Source organism: Endocarpon pusillum (assembly GCF_000464535.1).
Source record: "Endocarpon pusillum Z07020 unplaced genomic scaffold scaffold3018, whole genome shotgun sequence".
NCBI lineage: Eukaryota > Fungi > Ascomycota > Eurotiomycetes > Verrucariales > Verrucariaceae > Endocarpon > Endocarpon pusillum.
In genome coordinates this window covers 108,020-123,844 of record NW_006916278.1, presented here as the reverse complement: position 1 = coordinate 123,844, position 15,825 = coordinate 108,020, and the positions used below count along the sequence as shown (strand labels likewise).

General features: G+C 47.6%; 5 protein-coding genes across 5 annotated transcripts; 4 read left to right on the top strand and 1 right to left on the bottom strand.

The window, feature by feature from the left end:
* Positions 1–610: 610 nt before the first annotated feature.
* On the top strand, positions 611–1,459 carry EPUS_06522 (uncharacterized protein; the record flags this gene model as incomplete). The annotated part of the gene is made up of 1 exon (XM_007804226.1): positions 611–1,459. The coding sequence occupies one exon, from the start codon at positions 611–613 to the stop codon at positions 1,457–1,459; it is 849 nt and encodes a 282-aa protein (XP_007802417.1).
* A 3,472-nt stretch (positions 1,460–4,931) lies between these two features.
* EPUS_06521 (uncharacterized protein) lies at positions 4,932–9,788 on the bottom strand (the record flags this gene model as incomplete). The annotated part of the gene is made up of 9 exons (XM_007804225.1): positions 4,932–5,179; positions 7,889–8,309; positions 8,360–8,581; positions 8,640–8,780; positions 8,886–8,957; positions 9,008–9,068; positions 9,168–9,306; positions 9,360–9,388; positions 9,460–9,788. The coding sequence occupies 9 exons, from the start codon at positions 9,786–9,788 to the stop codon at positions 4,932–4,934; spliced, it is 1,662 nt and encodes a 553-aa protein (XP_007802416.1).
* Positions 9,789–10,073: 285 nt separating this feature from the next.
* EPUS_06520 (uncharacterized protein) lies at positions 10,074–10,746 on the top strand (the record flags this gene model as incomplete). Its single annotated transcript, XM_007804224.1, has 2 exons — positions 10,074–10,657; positions 10,707–10,746. The coding sequence occupies 2 exons, from the start codon at positions 10,074–10,076 to the stop codon at positions 10,744–10,746; spliced, it is 624 nt and encodes a 207-aa protein (XP_007802415.1).
* A 188-nt stretch (positions 10,747–10,934) lies between these two features.
* On the top strand, positions 10,935–11,221 carry EPUS_06519 (uncharacterized protein; the record flags this gene model as incomplete). Its single annotated transcript, XM_007804223.1, has 2 exons — positions 10,935–11,072; positions 11,144–11,221. The coding sequence occupies 2 exons, from the start codon at positions 10,935–10,937 to the stop codon at positions 11,219–11,221; spliced, it is 216 nt and encodes a 71-aa protein (XP_007802414.1).
* A 3,145-nt stretch (positions 11,222–14,366) lies between these two features.
* EPUS_06518 (uncharacterized protein) lies at positions 14,367–14,653 on the top strand (the record flags this gene model as incomplete). The annotated part of the gene is made up of 2 exons (XM_007804222.1): positions 14,367–14,504; positions 14,576–14,653. 2 exons carry the CDS (start codon positions 14,367–14,369, stop codon positions 14,651–14,653), a joined length of 216 nt encoding a protein of 71 aa, XP_007802413.1.
* Positions 14,654–15,825: the final 1,172 nt, after the last annotated feature.

The following is a 15,825-nucleotide window of genomic DNA, read 5'->3' as shown; positions in this document are numbered from 1 at the left end:
ACAATTCAAGCAGCAGCAGCTCCGCAACATGTGTTAAGGAATTATAACACTTTTGCAATGTACAATAATGTTTCCGCAATTTAATATGTTATAGCCTTGACAGAAAGAACATCAAAACTCTGAAATTTGTTACTTATTCAGTGACACAGGAGGTAAAATAGTAAGAGTTCCTGTACAAGAGAAGACATTATGTCTCCTTGATAACATTGTTTGACCCTCTTTTAAAAGTGTTCCCATTCGAATTTGGCTGTGTCATAGAACAAATATCTATAAATCCTTAACGTCTTGAATACGCCGTACCTAGCCGGAAACAAATTGGCCCGCCAAGTAACAGCGTCTGTCAGTGGTCTTGGCCGTCAAAGTGTTTAGAAGCACACAGTACTTATGATGCGGTTCAGCAGATTGATAGGCGAGGAAATCATAATACTTGCCTTCCTCTGACAGCTTACTTCAATTCTTCGATAACGAAGCAAATCCCATTAGATACTCCCGGGCACAAAGCTCTTCCCACAACATGGACTTCATGACATATTTACCTGACGGTCAAGCTGTTTGCGCTGCGCATCTCTTGATCGTTTGCGGCAAGTGTTGAGTCGACTTTACCGGTCCAATGTTCCAACGAGACAGCGAAGAAGAGGACAACGATGACCGCGTCTTCGTGCTCGGAGAAGGTGTAAACCGTTTCATGCCACAGTGGGATGAACAGATTCTCGGTCCTGCAAACAAATTTCGCATCAAGACAGACTACAACATGCCTCCGAAGCCAGAGGAACTACAAGTCGCGGCTCTGCTGGCCTGCTCTCAATGCGAACTGACCTGGCTTGTCGGCAAAGCGGGTCAGAGTGCTGGTGCCGGTCACCCATCCCACCATACCTTGTATCACGAGTACGCAGGAACAAGTCGATCGCTTGTTGTCCGTACCGATGGCGCCTGTATCAACAACGGCCAGCCACGTGCGGAAGCCGGCGTCGGTGTCTATTTCGCTCCCAACTCACGGTACAACGTCTCGAGCCCACTCGAAGATTCATGTGCCCCGACAAACCAACGGGCTGAGCTCCATGCCCTTCTTCGAGCCATGCTGGTGGTCCGCAAGGACATCGTCCCCACACGATCGATTCTCGTCAACCGCAACCGCGACAAAAAGCACTTCCGGCTTGTCCTCGTCACGGATTCAAGCTACGCCGTCGAATGTATGTGTAAGCACTGGAAAGGTTGGAAAGTGGTTGACGGACGGAAGGTGTTGAAGAACCAGAAGGGAAAGCACATCGCCAACTCAGACGTGCTTCTTGCTATCCAGGATGAGGTCGAAGAGCTCTCACGAGTCGGTGTGCAGGTCGCGTACTACCATGTGCGCCGGGAATTCAACAGAGAAGCTGACGCGCTCGCGAAGGCTGGTGTGTCTAGAGAAGTTGAGGTTGAGGGAAAGCCTTTGCATATTGGTGTCATGATGATCGACTGACAAAGCTTCTACGATTTGGTGGATGCCATTGCGAGATTTCGAGTTAGCAGATCGGATGCCCGCTAGACGACGAACATGGTGAAATTTCAACTGGCAAATGGGCGGGTTGTTGTCACAAAAGTGATGTGATGGATAGTTGCAACATCTCAGTTGCGGAGAATCGTGGACGTCGACGCTCCTTCTTCGGACACCATGCCTGTAACCAACTCGGTCTCTGCTCCTAGGTACTTTTCTTTATCGGCCGCTGCAGTTCTTCACAGATGGATCTCGTGATCACGCGAATGCAATAGTTCTCTATGGTGGCTAGAGCTTTTAGTAGTCGAACAGTACCCTAGCTCTGAATCAAGCGCTCTTGTTGGTAGGCAGCCGTTTCCATGCCCAGCTCCGTCTACGTCAACTACATAATGCACTGCTGCATCCCTTTCGATCAGCTCCCCTGTTCTAGGGAGACCACTTGTTCATTACACAAACCACCAATTACTAGTAATAATAAGAATTTAAAAGCAGGACTAAGTATAAGTGAAACCAGACCAAGTTCCCTCAGCGGTATCAGGATAAAAGGTGCAGCCTTAAGTATCCTTAAGTATTAACTAAGTTCTACCTTAAGGGGCCTAGATTCTAGGCTACTCCTAATATAAATAATAAAAAGCCTAGATTTATACTTTTAGGTTATTAGATTTTAATTTTTACCCTTTATTATCTATATTTACTTACGCTTTACATTATCTTAATTAAATATTATAGGATTAGTATTTAATATAGTAAACCTAGATATATAATAAGCTTTATAAGTAATAAATTCTTATTTAATTCTAGATATTTCTCAAGCTGTTTCCTAACGGACATTCCTAAGCTAAAGTAAAAGTCCTTTTTCAAAGGGTGGGAAGCTTTTGCTAAAACCATAAACAGACAACATCTTTATCGACTACACCGCCGTCCAGACCATTGCTGCGCAAGCTGTTATGATACGTTCAAGACCAGGGAGTTCCTTGAATCGCACCAAAGAACGAGACCGGCCTGTGAAGTACGAGAACCACTCTAACTTGAAAGAACGACGAAAGATTAGCTGAAGGAAGTGAGGAAGAAACGAACAGGATTGAGTTTGACAGAAAATTGGAAGCTCATATTCCGAATCATCCTTACCGATGTGCCGGAGGATAAATTACCAGAATCGCCCTACGTGGACAGAAATTCGCAGGAGGTGATCGGCCATTTCCTATCACATTTCAACCGGACTGCGTCGAGATAGCTTCTGTTACTGGTCCAAAGTCATCTGGGCCAATCTCTGTTGCTCAACAACAGCAGTTACGTATCCTTGACTCAGCCCTTCAAAACTCCAGGTCAGAGCTTATTCGAAGACTGACGCGCCGTGGTCCTGCCGATGATGATACGACGGAATAGACTCATCGCAGATTGAAAATCGAACTTCGCTTTTATAAACTTAGCTGGGCACGCCGCTCCAAGCTCGATGACAGCCCCGAGCTTGCCACATCTGACAACATTGGAAGAATCCACACAGCTGCTGGATGGCGGCGACACCAGAGGAGAACCAACTCCCGTAGAATTATTCCAAGGTACCTTCCACTCTTAACCCCACCATCACCACCAATCCAATGCATTCGCTGCCGGGCCCGGTGGGAATCCAAACTTTGATAATCTCGACTGGCTATCTTCTTTAATACTGGACCTGCCACAGCAGGCCCTAGGACAAAGTGACGTTCGGGTGCTGCTGCCCACCACTCTGCAGAACGAGATGATACGTGCTCAATAGTAGGCGTACGTACACGCACTCCCACCCTCACCGAGACATACCTCGAACACCATGTCAAAACATGCGTGCAACAGCTCTCGATACCCCGTGACAAGGCGTTTTAAAACCTACATCAGGCTTCAATACCTAGTTTGCACCGGTTCACAACGATCGGCCCACATCGATTGATCCCATCTCATGCACTCTCTTATCCGTTTCTTTTGCCTGCGGAAATCGCTCCTGGACGAGCGTATTCAGCTCCGAAGTGCACAAAGAATGGCATCCATGTGGTTGACCTAGGAATCTCACTAACGAGAAGGCCAGAATTTTAGCAGCATGAAAGCACAAGCTTGCAGAAAGGCCACAGGCTGCGAATGGCCCCGTTAGCCTCCCGGCTGTCCCTTTAGCCGGCTGGGTCAGGGCCTTAATGGTCTACACCAATTCTAAACAACGTGATGCCCTTTGAGCACGACGCGACCTACAGATTGCCACAAAAACAGAGGAAGTATTTTTGTTGTCACGGGCAGATTTCCAAACTCTCAAGTGGTGTATGCGCCATACGTCGGGCAGTTCATGTATCATTCTGGCATCATCGCATGCTACTATTCTCACGTTAAACGCTAGGCAAGCTCAGAAGCAGAAACCGTTTCGCTAAGCATTTCCGAAATGGGTTTTCAGATCGGACCACCCCCCACCTCCTCTTTTCGCTTCTCTTACACAGCCGGCGGGATATAAGCGGACCAAGCGCCATCACGAGCGTCGAGACTGCGGCGTTTGAAGAGCCTGCTAGGGCTTTGCACATTTGGGCAGAAGTTGGTTGGGGTGAAGCATTTGCCGCCACCACAGCAGGTTGACAGGCACACGCTGCCGGGGACGGGGCAGTCCCTGAAGGTACTGCAGTCGGTGAAATCGGAGCATGGGCCGGGAATGTTGCAGAATCCGGCTCCGAGTTCATCGGGCTGGCAGACGCAGTATTGAGCACCGGAACCGCATGGAGTAAAGCCGCACACTTCGACGTTGTTGCAGTTGCTCACGGGACGGCAGACTCCGCTTTGGCATTTGGTATCGGAGGGGCACTGGTGGGTAGGGGTTCGCTCGTTAGCGTTTTGTTTGACGAGGGGAGGTAAAATGACAAAGTATGGTATTACTCCTAAGGTGGGTGTTTCAGGAAGAAGTTGGTACAAACTTACCACATTGCCACAGGAACCACAGTTATTGTTGTCGGTGCTGGTCTCTGTGCACGCTCCCTTGCAGAGTTGTTGGGTAGGAGAAGTTTTCAGTGGACCGCATTCATAACAAGGCCCCTCTCCTTTGGCTGCAAGGGATGTGCATTGGGCGCCTGGATCGGGGAAATTGGCCGCACACCATTTGGCACAAACACTGTTCCCTTGTGCCGCGGCGGTACTGACTAATTATTTTGAAGGACAAATCAGTCTTGTGTTTAGACGGAGAGAGAGAGACACATGGCAACCAGAAGAAGAAAAGAGAAGGCGGCCTCCTCACCAGCAACAGCGAGCAGAGCAATGAGGATCAGTTTTGCCATACTGAATGTAAGCTATATGGATTGATTATACGAGTGTATGATTTATGGTTGAGTGGGGCGCATCATGAAATTGAAGGGAGAGAAGCCATCTTGGGATTCCACAGCAAGCGTTATTTATACTTGTATGGGAAGATGGGGTGACGCCTGCTCCAGCCAGCACGTGAACCATAGGACTGCATCTATAAGTCACCGTCGCGGTCACCAGACTGGCCTTGGGTGTACTTGTACGAGAGAATGCGCCTTTTCAATAGTTTCCTGCCCACAGCAATTGACTTCTCGTACGATGGGGCCTTAAAGATTCCCAAAGCAGACGACACAAAGCCTTGATGCCAACAATAGCGTCTCGTATGGCTTGTCATCGCACGCTGATAGGCCATCTGCGGTGAAGGTGGAGAGAAGGCGAGACTCGTGGCGATCGTATGTGCAGCTGAAATCCTAAAATTAGCCCTTCTAATTAACTCGCACCACATATCGGGTGGGAGTTAGAGAAGTCAAAATAAAGCTTCTAGCTAATGTATCTACTTTTTATAGCAAAAAATACTAGTCCCAATTAGGAAGGACACCCACTTGGATGTAATTCGGGCTCACAAGGGATAGCGCAAAGTCATTTGGCGGGGAAAATGTGAGACCTCGAACGCCTTGGTTCGCGATGGTTGCATTTGTTACTAATAGTTAGCTGGCCAACCCACAGTCCGGAGGTCATAGTGACACTATTGAACAGCCACGAGCAAGACGAAGCAGAAACTTGTGCATCAACTGCCGCAATCGATAGATGGCTCCTTAGACCGCCCAGTACTTCTCTCTATGGAAGTCTCTCCCCGGGGAGATGTAATCACGTGTGCACTTTAGCCGCCTGGCGCGCTTCCCTTGTTGGAATTTGTCTGTACGTACAGCCAAATCCTTGGCGGCGCTGCGTGTCACATGACCTGCGCACGTGCCACTCCGCACAATAGTAATAGAATTCAGTTCATTCACTTCATCAGGTTATCTCTTGTGACCCCGATTAATCCCTATCAAGAGCATTTCCAAGCTGGTCCTGGGCGGGATGAGCAGGGGCGGTACGGCCTCAATATCCAAACGAGATCTCAGACTATGAATTGGACTCTCAGTGCAACTACGTATGCACAGACGCCTTTGATACTAGTTTCTTGCTCGAGCTTGAAAAATGGCCAGCGAATATCGCCAAAGGCCTTTTGTGAATCGACCCCTGACCCGAACCTTGAAGCCAAACTTTCTCACCACCTCTTCTGCGAAGCCGATGTTGTGGAAGTCAGGTTTCAAAGCAGTCAGTTCGTCTCAGATTTGAGCGATGAAGATGGTCTTTTCTGCGTTTGTTCCTGCCACCCTGATGCACCACATGAAAGGGCATTAAATGGACCGCTACTTAAACACCCTCAAACCTCGCCGCTGTCTCTGTTCGAGGGTCCAGCTGGAGATGACGAGTTTTGGAGACTTTTGATGAGTTGTGGGACTGTGTTGTCTTGTTCAAAAGCAACTTGCCTTACGATTGCTATAAATTGCTGGCAATTGATTGGCATGGTGACACCGCTTATCGCATCGGAATTTTATCGATGCAGGAATCCATATTCAACGGCTTATCAAGAACAAGACGAACAGTTCGACTGGCTTAGATTCGGCAACTCATCTTATAGAGTCTCACAGAATCTCACTAAGTCTTACTGTTGTACGACTGGTGATTAATTAAATATGACACAGGTTGTTATCAGATGCGTTCACAAAGACTGGTTAAATCAAATTACCTAGAAAATCTCCTAAGTATTGCATCTGTATTCTCTTGCATCTTTCCGAAAAGAGGGATCTATTCTTGGTCGGTACTGAATAGTAAAGGGAAGCCTTGAGACACTTCACACTAACTACTCTTTAAGATGTCTTTCACAGCCAATAGTAAGGCGTTCCTCACAGTCCGGTAGTTGAGGGATCTGTTGGACTCTCATATTTACAGACATCTCGATGATCGGCGTACATGAGGTAAATCATCTCATTCTTGTATCCAAGAACATGCATATCCTGTCAGTGATACAGCCGCTGAGCTTGATCTTCCAGACGCACACTGTTGGCCAATACGCTGGGTTGAATCTATCCGTTAACTGCCGAGAACAGGATCGTCACACCGGAAGCTGCATCTCTGCCGGGGGATACCGACAGTCAAACAATCCATATCGCTTCGCCAGATATCACCTCAGATACATCCGTATCCCTCCAAATAATTGAAGAGAGAGCATTAAGAAGCCAAAGAAAAAGGGACGTGCCGCAGAACTGCAATAGTGACTAGCCTCTCTGGTCATAAATCAGCACTGCGAAGCATGTTGTTTGCTATAAAGGGTTTTGGGAAGTTGTACGATACAATGATGCGATCGAAGCAAATGAAAGCATGACTCATTCCTTACCGTTTCTTTGTGATGTTCGCCCCATGCATCTCGTGCCCCTAGTCTCCTGCTGCCCTTGCTTTGTGGAAAGATCCGTCTGTAAAGGGTGTGACACCCTTCCGTATCCTGACCTCGGCACTTTCAGCGGGAAACGGGAGTGTGCAACCAAACCGGGTATTTCATTTTAAGACCAGATCCTCTTTGGCCTCCGTATCAGGGTTTGGTGTTGACGCCCGTCTAGCCTCTTGGAACCCGGCTGTGGTTAGGTTGGGCGTGGCTAAAATTACCTTGGCCGCTGACCACTATAATGGGCAGGCACGCCTTTTCTGAGGCAGAACTTCGTTGCTTAATTGCACAACCTTCCATACAACAGAGGTTCAAAACGGGCTCCAACTACTAAATATAGCCCCTATCCGCAGCGCATCATTGCTGCCATTGCCCTCGCTGCGTCTCGAACTGAGTAGCCGAAGTCGGCAGCTGTTATTGACTTTTGAATGGATCTTCTAGACTGTTTATCACATCTCAGGTTTACAAGATCATTGCACATCGGTTTCCCAGCGGGCTAGATGGTATATCATTTTGTTTAGTGGGTGTCAATGCACATAATATAAGCTGCAATATGTATCGCAAGAAGAAGAATAATTGACATTCGCTCTACATCAATCTCCCATTGCATAACAGAACAGAGAATGCTACTACGCAACCAGACCAGGTGGTTTCAATTAATCTTTGTCCAAGTTGGGACTTACCTTGAATCGCACCTGGCGCCTCTCTTATGAACAGCTCTTCACCTTTTGAACCATTCTCTGGATTGAGCTCTGGAATAGAGGGGTCCGCTTCTGAATTCGTCTGTAAATCAGGGCGCTCCTCAGACACAGAAGTTGGAAGATTGTCCGTGTCGATGTCCCATTCCGGAATCAAAAGTATTGTGTTTGTGCCATCTGCAGTAACATCCTCAAAATACGTTTGGGGTGTTAGCATGCAGAAGCTTGTGTCGAACATGTGAATCCGTTTTCTCATGTACTTTATCGCTACCCGCCTGGCCTCCGATGGGTCGGAAGGATCAACCAGAGGCGTATGTGGAACCTTCCAAACGCCGCGATCACGGATCTTATATTTCATGCGAACACTTCGAAGGTCTGGTCCCTGGTCACTCGATTGTCTTGTAATCTGCAGATATGTAAGCTTGGCTATAAGTAAAAGAGAATTCAAGTCCTTACCTGCGGCTCAACAGCCTGAATCTGTTCTTCGGAGTTAGTGACATGATCTGGTATCTTACCTGAGCCAGATATTGAGTTGCTATTATTAGTTGCTGAAGAATCCGTGCCAGGCTGCGTACTGTGGATGGGATTTCCGACGACTTCTTGGTCTGCCGTGGTTTGAAGTTCGCCGTAGGTTGGGGTGATTGACCTTCTTGTGTAAGTTCTTGAAGCTCGGCGGCTCTAAGAGTTTCAAGTGTGAACTGAGTAATTGGCCTTTCCCTCCTTTTCGCACCCAAACCTTCACACCTTCGGCGACGTTTTTGAGGTAGTTGATGTCCTCGAAAAAGCTGAAGAGAGAAGGGATTAAGCGGTCAGCTGAGGCGGAGAGCACCCTGCTCCATATATCTCCGCGGTCTTGCTCGTTGAAAGCACCGAAGATCTAGCCGCTTCGCAGTTTACGATATAGAGCCTGGAAGTCCGCCTTGCAGGCTCCTGGCGCGGTGAGCTCTAAGACTTTCTCCATGGCTCGATCCACCTGCATTACCTCTCGGTCTTCTCGAAAGATCTTCTTGGTCCAGAAGTCCCTAATAGTATCATCGACATAGCAGAGATTTTCCTATTGAGTATGGGTTAGTACTTCGAACTGCTTATAGATATAGAGCTTACCTCTTGGCATCTCGTGGCAAACATTGTATGCGTCGTGCTCAACCTCATCCCCCTACCAGCCCTGGGACGTCCAATTGAACATCCAATGTGGCCCTGTAATCCGTATGGCGGAAGACCTGTTCAAGGTTCTCCATCTTATATAGAGGCCAAAGGAGCCCACCATCGTTTCTCGAAGTATGGAATCCCCGCTCCCCTGTATCCTTGATATTTGCGGATTTTGCTGTAGATCTCGCCATCGTCGGGCTCCTTTTCAGCCGAGTACTCTTCAATCAGGGTCTTCTCCAGTTCCTGGGTGAGATCTGACAGAAATGAAGTTATCGGCTTCTCTGCATTCGGGAAATAGAGATCATACCTTTGAGATACAGGTCTACCTTCCAGCGCCTATCATCTGGAGGAAGGATTAGCGCTGCCGCCAGCGTTCGGTGGCGTCTGTGCAGGCACTCTAGACTAACCGATAACCGGGCGGAAAATCTGGCTCCGGATAACCACCACGTGCATCCTCTAGGAGCCTCTCAGTGGAGATTTCAATAGCTTCTGTGACAGCCTCTAACTGCGGCTGGCTGTTGAAGGCAGGAATGTGATTTCGAAGGTCCAGTCGACGGCAACCACCCTCCCCGTGAAATAAATTTTTCAGTCTCTCAACATTATTCTTATCCGGCTCTCTTGATTCTTCGCACGGAAAATGAAGCGCGTCGAGCTTGATCCTGGCTGTACCTCTGTACTTGATGCTCCTCTCCGCCTCTTGTCTTCGCTCCTGTTCCAGGAATCGTGCGCGCCGCATCTCAAGATGGTTGATACGCAAGATCTTATTATTTCCTGGGAGGGTAGGGTACTTACCACTTATTACCTTTTAGCAGTCCATCTCTAATGGAAAATCTACTCCCTATCGGAGTTGACTTGCGATGCTAAGAATAGCAAAGTGGGAGCCCATTCTGGCTCTCGTCGATCTTCTGTCTTGGTCCTCGAACCGCCCCATAAGAGGTGTAAGTAGAAGGCTGCCCTCGGACTTGTTCTCTCCAACTAACGAGATCTTCAGGCTCCTCTCGCCATATTGCGCATACTCAGAATGACTTCTGACCCAAACAAACGCCATACGCAGCTCTTCTTTAACAAATTGAGGGGACGTGGGCTACATCCGCATTCTGGGAGTGACACGCAGCAGCCGGACGGCAACAGTGACCGCACAGCTGCTAGGCAGGACGCTGCGAAGTGGCAGGCTAGGGAGAGAGTGTCATCCTCAGAGAGCGATGCCATCGATCCCGAGACGGGTGCGGTGCGTCTCAGGCTGGTGGAAGCTGTCAACTCTGGGGTCAGAGCACAAGAATACATAATGACAAAAGAGGTGTCTCCATGGAGGAGCTACGAGAGGATCTATCAGCTGTGGCTCAGCGTCGGCGGTCGCGTCAACGTAGCAGAAGCGCAAAAGCCCCCCATTCGATATCGTCACAGTGAGAAGCTTCACGGGGCCGCGCATCGAGGACAAGCTTTATATGTTGCAACGGATCCAACTCCCAACTTCGTCTCAGCCTTCGACGCTTTTAAGTTTGAGCAATCGTTATACATCGTTTTCGAGCACATACCTATTTCTCTGCAGTATATCGCCGGCAATCTTACATTAATGAACTTCGCTTGGCTTCAACACTTGGACAGGTAAATGTCGATGGAGCAACAAACATAGAACCGGCGCTGACTGTAGCAGGTACTTGAGGGCCTTGCCTACCTCGCAACGAAAAGATTAGAGCATGGCTTGTTGACTTGTTCGAATATTCTCATTAATTCAGACGGGATTGTCAAAATCGGTTAGTAATGATCTCCGCCTTAGAGTGTATCTGTTAACTCAAAAATTATAGCGAACCAAGAATGCTGCCATACCCGCTCCCTAGGAAGCACTGAACCTCGCGATCTTAGAACCTTGGGCTTGATTACGATGGAATTAATGCAGAGCTATGCCAAGGAAGATGGAGCTATTGGTGTGGATGATCTGCATCGTTGGCCTCACGGCTCCGACGTATTCGGCTTCCTTTCGGAGACAACATCTGCTAGCTCGGTGGGCGAGTTGATGAAGGTAAGTTGAAGGCTCACGTTTTCACGTTATATTCTAATATTTTCTAGCACCCGCTAGTGTGGCTTCCCTAGCGAAAAGAAAAGCTCAAGGGCCTGGTGTCTCTCGCCAGCCTCTGGGCGCCCAGAGACTACAAGTATACACCAAGTTAGGTGGTTTTCATGGAAGCATAAAATGTCGTGAGGGTGATTGGGAGCCTTAGTAAGCTATGCGTCCGTGATAGTTATTAGATCAACGTAGTCGTTTACCATTTTCAACTAGATTTGCTATGGTTTGTCAAGTAGTGGGAGCCGTGAAGCTGGATTTTACAGCGTCCCTTCCCGGCCCCATGGGACGGTTTCAGGCTCCCCAGCTTTTGATTCCAGGGAGCCATTCTGCCTCACTCCTATTTTTGGTTTCAGGGGACCATTTCTAGCCCTCATCCAATTCGGACGCCCATCACAGCCAGCCCTCACAGTATAGATTCCCTCTCAGTCGTCTCAATCTCTCTGTGTTCTCCCCTCCCCCTCTTTCACTCACTTCTCATACGAATCCTATACTTGCTTTCTGATGGAGATCACCCTAGCGATTGGTATCGCCGTAGGCGGCATCCCTTGCACTTTCTAAGATATGCTACCGCATAAGGCAGTTCCTGGAAGCTTTCTTGCTCTGGACGAATAAGCGTTTTGTTTATCCGCTGCTTCACCGATACCTGGGTCCGTGGAGTCGAGCCAATGCTCATTTGCAATCCATCTACTTCGTGGTAACCATTTTCTGCCTTAGATATAAGGTGTCGTCTATATCAAAGGCTGGGCTGCGAGCTGCAAACCTCTCGTTGATTAACCTAGTCCGCCCTTTTCTGGCCCTTCTTTTAACGTTCTCGCAGGTCTCCTCGGCATTTCCCTGAGCACTTGCCGACAATTCCACCGCTCAGTAAGGGTAATGTCGTTCATCCTCCTTGTCTTTCCCGTGATCACAGTTGTGGCCAGTCAGACCACTTTCTCCCTACACGTACCGGAAAATCTATGGGGAGTAGTCGTTAGTTCTAATCAGTTCTACCGGGTGTCAGCTCTATCTAACACTGCGTAGGGAGGATCGTCGCTATGTCTTCACATGCTCTCCCCACCTCTTCTCCGCGCGCTCTCGTACAAAGACTTTATCCGTACGCATCAAGCATTGACAATGCTCGCTGCCTATTTGATTTGGCGACACTTGGTATCGACACTGCCCCTTTCCCGCGTATATATCTACATCTTTGCAGGAACATTCCTCTCAACCTTTCTCCTTCAGTGTGAATTTATTATCTGGCGAAAACAAAACCGTTGGCCGCGGTTTTCCTCAAGCTTCTATCAGCAACATGAACGGCATAGTTAAGATCCGCTTAACTTTATCTCGACCGTTAAAAGTCAAAGCTGGACAGCACATTGGGCTGTGGACCCCAGTGAGTTTTTGGTCTTTTTGGCAAAGCCATCCTTTCGTTGTGACGTCCTGGTCCGAGGGAGAGCAGAGCGCTTTGGATCTATTTATAGAGCCTCGCCAAGGCTTCACTCAAAAACTTCTGGAATACAGCAAGTTCAATCGGCCCCCCTGCTTAGCTCTGTTCAGTCGGCCACACGGTACCAGTGCACCGGTAGGCGAGTATGAGACCGCCCTCATGGTAGCGAGCGCCTTCGGCATAGCTGCGCAGCTATCTTACCTGAGGCAGCTAATATATGGGGTATAATGCCTGCAAGACGCGCACCCGCCTCGTTCATTTAGTTTGGCAGTTGGAGACCCTATGTAAGCTGGAATTAGGTCGGATCGTAAATTTAGGCTGACTGTGAATAGGCATTGGGATTGCAGTGGTGTCTTTACTCAACAACGCCCTAGCTGACGACACTTTAGATGAAGGTTTTGTCAGTTACTCCCTCACTTACGTTTTTTCATACAACTTCTAACTTGGATTAGATTCTCATCATCTCATTTTACATCCAATCGGGAAAGGCAGACCGGGTGCCTTTTGGTCAACGTGCTACAGTGTTAGTGGTACGGCCGATCTGACGACGATTCTTCGAGAAGAGGCGGAAGGGAAAGATATGAAAGGGTGCAAGAGGAGATGGAAGGGCGGGGAGGAATGCTGGTAATGGGTAAGTTTTCATCCCCAGTGAAAGTATTCATTCTTTTTTACTTTTTTAATTGATTTGCTGACCTGTTTTAGTGTCAGGAACCGACCAGCTACGCGATCAACTGCGAGATAAAGTACGGGGGTACCCAGATGATAAGGTAAGCCTGTGGGAGTTAGAATACCAGCCAGCGTAGCTGGAAAAGTAAGTTTGGTGAATTAGAATGTAAGTCAGTGTGATTGTGAGATCTCTTCACTTCTCTCAAGACTCCTCGTGTCCCAAGCGCTATCCTGTCCCCAGATGATTATCTTAGGAGCCCTATTCTCATAAGAGCCGTAAAATCTGAAGAGAAATGTCTTGAGAGAAATTTCTTAAGGCATCACAGGTCTTGAGATAAGATTCTTGAAATATTACAGCTCTTGAGAGAGCGTAGTTCCTACGAGAAACCTCTTAAGAACCGTGCTCTCTTCAGCGATTTTTCACATGACTCATGACCTCTAAAGAAATGTCTCCCATGATGTTTTCCTCAAGACCAAAGCGTTATGCACGTGATTCCCATCTCGAGTATTTGGTGCGCTGGGATATTGTTGCAATCCTAGGTTCGTACAGCATCGCGCACAGGTTGCTCGAGGGCGTTGATATATATTATATTCATTAACACGGTTATTTACCAAATGCAGCCACTTTGTTCACTATATTAAAAGAAGAAAATTATTGGGCCGCCGTGGCCCACAAGGAGATGCCAAGACTGCCAAGACCATTGAACGCATGTGCGAATTCTGCGACACGCAGGTCTTGACTTCTCCATTGTTCGATTCATTGAATATTGGGAGCGTATCTCTGTCGCCATCATTGTCAGTGATGTACGTCTGCGAGACGCAAGCTATTCGTATGCTAGATTATCACGTCGCTCAAACCCTGCGCGTCCTGACAAAAATTAATACTTTATCCCCTCCGTACCCGATGCCTCAATTAGTGACTGTAGCAGGTACTTGAGGGCCTTGCCTACCTCGCAACGAAAAGATTAGAGCATGGCTTGTTGACTTGTTCGAATATTCTCATTAATTCAGACGGGATTGTCAAAATCGGTTAGTAATGATCTCCGCCTTAGAGTGTATCTGTTAACTCAAAAATTATAGCGAACCAAGAATGCTGCCATACCCGCTCCCTAGGAAGCACTGAACCTCGCGATCTTAGAACCTTGGGCTTGATTACGATGGAATTAATGCAGAGCTATGCCAAGGAAGATGGAGCTATTGGTGTGGATGATCTGCATCGTTGGCCTCACGGCTCCGACGTATTCGGCTTCCTTTCGGAGACAACATCTGCTAGCTCGGTGGGCGAGTTGATGAAGGTAAGTTGAAGGCTCACGTTTTCACGTTATATTCTAATATTTTCTAGCACCCGCTAGTGTGGCTTCCCTAGCGAAAAGAAAAGCTCAAGGGCCTGGTGTCTCTCGCCAGCCTCTGGGCGCCCAGAGACTACAAGTATACACCAAGTTAGGTGGTTTTCATGGAAGCATAAAATGTCGTGAGGGTGATTGGGAGCCTTAGTAAGCTATGCGTCCGTGATAGTTATTAGATCAACGTAGTCGTTTACCATATATCTGGGCATACATCTCTATTTTGGCTTGTACTAATTAGCAGTACGCAGTGATTACTAGAGGATTCACAAACTCGGCTAATTTATGGGCCGAAATCGATTCTAATTAATCCATCAATTCTTCAGCTTAAACGCTGCCCCTGCGCAGCTAAATGCCCCCTGGTTCTATCGAATTGAGCGTGTTGCAGACCTTATTCGAATAGCCTGTCGAGATGCCTATGTACCGTCTTCTCATATCACAATTGATGAAGCAATGGTGGCCTTTGAGGGGCGTTCCAATCATACAGTTAAGCTTAAGAATAAGCCAATTTCTGACGGCTATAAGCTATAGTGCATTAGCGACCATGGCTATATCTAGAGCTGGTTATTCCATTTAAGAATAGATGGCGTTAAAACGTTTACGAAGAGTCAACAAACGCAATAGCCACAGCAACAGGGCACAGAAGCAAATTCAGATACTGAAAAAAGCGCTCTTCTTGCACTAACTTACGCGCTTGTTTTACGCCTTGCTACACAGCTGCTAAAGCAGAATTTCTGTATCTATCTGGATAACCTCTTTCTAAATGTACCAGTAGCTCAGTGCCTCCTAGCGATGGGTATTTACTGCATGGGAACTACACGAAAAAAGGCTGCTGATATGCCCTTACAACTTCAACGCTATCTTAACGATAATAGTGAGCTTCTCTGGGATTCTACAATAGCACAAGTCATTGATAACAATACCCTAGCCTTTATTTGGCAAGATAATAAGGCTGTTTATGCTCTTACAACTGCTTATAGCCTCTACTGTACAGAAGATCAAATTTAACGAACGCGCAGATGCCCTAAAATCTCCTCTGGAAATCAACGTATCCTTGACCCGGTATTCAAGGGCTTACCCTTTAAGGATCTCTTTATACTAAAGGCTATTGATGATTATAATCATTATATAAAGGGGGTAGATCAAGCTGATTAGCTACACGCAGCATTTACGTGCCATCGCAAGCAGAATTATCGTACACAATGGCCCTTAATCTACTTCCTTATCAATGTTGCGCGCGTTAATGCGTATTTGCTATGGCTATGGAGCTCTG